Source organism: Malurus melanocephalus, unplaced genomic scaffold (genome assembly GCF_030028575.1).
Source record: "Malurus melanocephalus ecotype Western Australia unplaced genomic scaffold, MMel_1.1 scaffold_83, whole genome shotgun sequence".
In the NCBI taxonomy this organism is placed as follows: Eukaryota; Metazoa; Chordata; class Aves; order Passeriformes; family Maluridae; genus Malurus; species Malurus melanocephalus.
Window position 1 is genome coordinate 661,537 of NW_026623315.1, and position 4,386 is coordinate 665,922.

Consider the following 4,386-nt stretch of genomic DNA (forward strand, 5'->3'; position numbering starts at 1 on the left):
GGAACTAGTTTCTTTTCCCGACGGGCGTCTGTGATTTTTCGCAAGGCTTCTTCAGGAGGGTTTTTCGGGCTACAGGGTGAGAAAGAGGAATATTATCCAGAGGGGAGACGAGGCAAGAACACCCTGCTTGCATCACGCGGGTGACTTAAACCACCGTGCGCCCCCCTTCCCAAGTCCCCTCTCCAGCTCTACCTCCTGACCCGAACCCTTCCCAATCCTGATCGGACACTGCGGGACATCCCTGGAGCCGAAAGCGACGCCGCGGGATCGCGCACAGAGCGGGGACGAGCGGCGCGCGGGGGTGGGCGTGGCTTGGGGCGGGGCCGTGAGGCGGGGCGGGGGCGGGACATATGACCACGCCCATTGACCCCGCCCACAGCCACGCCCACAGTGGGGACGGGCGCGGCGGGAGCGCGGCGGGACGGAGCGGGTGCCGCTGCCGGCGCTGCCTTGATCCCGGCGGGAAAGAGGAGAGGAGGAGGAAGAAGAAGAAGAAGAAGGCGGGGGTCTTCCCGCTGAGCCGGGCAGGATGGACAAGTACGACGATCTGGGTCTGGAAGCCAGCAAGTTCATCGAGGACCTCAACATGTACGAGGCCTCCAAGGACGGTCTCTTTCGGGTGGACAAAGCTGCCGGCAACAACCCCGAGTTCGAGGAGACCAGGCGGGTGTTTGCCACCAAGATGGCCAAGATCCACCTCCAGCAGCAGCAGCAGCAGCAGCAGCAGGAGGAGATGCTGATGGCCGCGATGAACGGAGGGGCTGCCGCCTTCCACCCCCCCCGTCCCAGCCCGCCGGTGGCGCGGGGTTCCAAGCCGCCCCCCGCCGGCGAGGGGCCGCGGGCGAGGCCCTGCGATGGAGGGGAGCGGGGCTTCGGAGAGAGCGGCGCACGTGCCGAGGCCCCGGGGAGCCAGGCCGGGCGCCGGGGCTGGGAAGCGGAGCCCGACAGGATCCCCAGAGTGGGGGGCTCGCAGCCTGGTGCGGGGCGTGGGGAGCAACAGGCTGGGAGCCACGGCGACCCCCAGCCCTGCCGCGGCGGGCAGGAGAACGGCGGCGAGAGCAGGCGAGGTGGCGGGGGCCGTGACCCGATGCCAGCCGGACAGAGATCCTCCTCCTTCTCCAACGCCCGGACCCCCCCGGCACCCTCGCTGGGGCCGGAGGAGCCCCCGCCGCAGCAGAGATCCTCATCCTTCCCGGCGCCCTCAGCGCAGCCCGCCCGGGGCTTTTCAGGCTCCGCTGAGCCCTGCGATCCCAAAGCCGCAGGAGATGGCAGCCAGCTGTGGTACCAGGGCGTCTCGCTGCCCTTCCCGCCGGGCTCCACACCCGCTGCTCCCAGTGTGGAATATCAGCACGCTGCTGCCTACCCCAGCCCAGCCGGGCACTTGGTGGCCCACGGTCAGAGCCACCGGCCCGCCAGCAGCGGTGTGACCCCTGAGCCGGGCTCCTCTCGCCTGGCYTCGCGGGGCATGGCGGCTCCCGATGTGCCACAGACGCTTTTCCCGGAGGGCGTGAGCGGGCCGCAGTCAGACTCCGGGCACCTGGATGGCTCCAGCACAGCAAAGGTGAAGCTGCCCTGCCAGACCCTCCTTCCGCAGCCGGAGCAAGGGCCRTCGGCGGCCGAGCTGAAGCTGGAGGCGCTGACCCAGAGACTGGAGCAGGAGATGGATGCTCGGCCAAAGGCCGATTACTTTGGTAAGGTGGCAGTCCGTCCGGCGGCACGAGCAGGGCTCATTGCAAAGTGTCACGGCAGGGTTCAGACCTGCRGGATTGCATTTGCCTGTACATCTGTTTGGTTGTGCTCTGTCAGTAGCCCAGAGCAGGGTTTTTTAATTTAACTTTTATTTATCACAGGGATTGGAAGCTCTTCCTCCTGCGAGACCTTTTTTCTTAAATCCTACCTCTCTAATTTTAAAGCRAATGTAGTTTGCAGCTTTGGGGAGGGCAGTGCTGGGAAGAACAGCGTGTTTTGAGGTGCCCTTCGTTGCCAGCAGTGAGGCACTTAACTTTTCTTGACAGTGCTCCTGGTTCTGTGTGTCTTACAAGGATGCGTCCCGACCACGTGTGGGAGGAAAGGCAGCCATCCAGCCTGCGGAGGAGCCGTGCCTGCATAGGCTGCAGTCATGGAGAAGGGCACAGAACTGGGGAAGAGAGAAGTAGCTTGGGGTTGGGGATGGGGAGGGTGGTGGTTTCCCAAAGTTGCCAGGATTTCCTTCTGCCCCCAGGTGCTGGTTCCCATCAGCAGTGAAAGGATTGGTGCATCCTGAAGATGGCAGGAAAACAGGCAGTGGGCACATTCTTCCCTAAATCTTGGGTCTGTTAGGAGTCCAGACCACTGTCAAAGCTTATCACTGGCAACTGACATTGAGAAGGAACCACTTACATACAAGGATTTCCCAATGAGAATATTAAATGTCCTTCTGGATTAAATTGATTTGCTACCCCAGGATAGCAGGAGGTCAGGGACAAATGGAGTATTTCCTTTCCCCGCTGTGTCATTTCACAATTTAACAGCAGATAAGTTAGCTCATCYTTTGGGAGAGGGAAACCCAGAGTTGATGGGAAGGCTGGAAACTCCACGGTTCACTTAAGAAACAACAGGAGCAGGACAGGTATRTGGATTTTCCTCATGATTTTAGACCTGCAGTCACAGAAGCAGAGCAGGGACAGATTAAAATCTTCAGCCTGGTGCTGAGGAAGGGTTTTCATCTCAACCTGCACAGGTGCTGTTACGCAGGGTCCTGTCTGGTGGGGTCGGGGGGTGGCTCAGTGGTGGTCTGAGCCACACAGGAGCTTCACACCGAGCTTTGGGGATGTAGCTGGAGGGACCACCGAGTGCTCAGCTGCAGATTGCATAACAAAAATGTGTTTCTTGGCAGCAGGCGGGGGGACTTGCCCGCAGAGGGCTGTTCTGGGGTTGTTTACCTTGGTATCTGAGACTGTATTCAGCCCTGTGGCTGGGCAGGGGCATTTTTTTATCCTGTCGCAGAAAAGTGATGTGTTGAGTTGCTCTACTCACAGCGTTTTGGCCTGGAAACAAGTTTTGGCACTTTCCGTCCCGCGCAGGAAGCGCGCCGTTTGAATGAGCTCAAGGAGCCTCGCTGCGGCAGGGGCTGAATGCTGTGACAGGGAGCTGGYAATGGAGATGGSGYTGGGACAGCAGCCTCATGSGACGTGGTGCTCAAAAATGGGGATKTTTTTWCTGGAGGTGACTTTCAGCTCCACTGGAAAGGTGTCAGGGGTCTCTCCAGCAGACCCTGCTGGGTCTTCTCATCACAGTGCATGTAAACCTTAAGYTGGATCACACCTAAGACAAAACGTATGTGGGGATGGGTTGAGGAGGCAGAGGAACCCAGCTGATGGTTAGATTACTTCTACATTTTTGTCACAAAATAAGGTTTCGAGGCAGGAGGAGGCTTTTGTTCTGTGGGAGATTTATAGTGAAGCAGGAGTATTTGTGGMTGGTCAGATGGCTGAGTTAGCAGTGAGCCCCGGGAGGGAGGAGACATGGAGTGAAGTGTTCTGACATCCTCTTGGCAGGAGATTTTGCRCCAGGATGTAATGTCTAAGAGATCTGGGAAGGAGGAGAGGAAGAGGTGAAAACGAAATTGTGCAGTTGTGGCAGAGGAAAAGGTTTYGTTTAGCCTCAGCTCAGTTGGGGGAGGTTCAGCAGCTCTGCCCTGCTGAGGACCAAGGAACAGGAAGGAGCAAGTATCGAGGTATTTTAATTCTGGGCCTCCTCCCCCTCTCTTTCACACTTTTATTTTCATTTTTTGCAGAGTTACCTTACTTCCTGTGAAGAAATAAAGGGAACGAACAACTGGTCTTCTCAATCTAGTTTTTGTTTGCCCTACCATCAAGTTACCAAACTTTAGGATGGAAAATAAACACTTTTATGCAATAGTGATAAAAAAGATCAATAGTTTGTTTTGTTGCAGACTTTCCCCCAGTGAAGGGAAGTCTATTGCAGCATCTTTGAAGTTGATCAGAGCCAGGAAATGAAACCAGGACTAAAGTACAAATGGCCAAAATGTTTTGTAAAAAATGTTTTCAGTTCTCCTAAATTTTTGTGCTGCTTTTGTAACAAGGGTTTTTTTTATGAAAATGGCTCTGTCAAGTTAGTATACAGCCCTTCAGTCTGTTTCAGTCAAGACCAGATGTTTATAATGAACAATCAATTTTGATCGCAGTAAAAGAGATGCTTTCTCCTTCACTACATGAAAATGTGTGCTTGTAAATGAAAGTCTAGGAAAGGATAAGCCAGGGACTAGGCAAAATATAGGTAGAATGCTGTGCTGAGGAGTGGCACATGTTTTTGTCTGCCTAGAGTAGGTGTAATAAGTGAGAGGAAAGAAGCAAACAAAGCCAAGAATTCTCTCTAGGTTTTTTT

General features: G+C 55.8%; 1 protein-coding gene across 2 annotated transcripts in view; it reads left to right on the plus strand.

Annotated features, from left to right (window-relative positions):
• The first annotated feature begins 388 nt into the window (after positions 1 to 388).
• LIMD1 (LIM domain containing 1) overlaps positions 389 to 4,386 on the plus strand; it is a 30,788-nt gene continuing 26,790 nt past the window's right edge. For both annotated transcript variants that reach the window (XM_057367700.1, XM_057367699.1), the window contains exon 1: positions 389 to 1,691. In XM_057367700.1, coding sequence (XP_057223683.1) covers positions 530 to 1,691 — 1,162 coding nt within the window. In that variant the 5' untranslated portion in view covers positions 389 to 529. The remainder of the gene's footprint in view (positions 1,692 to 4,386) is intronic.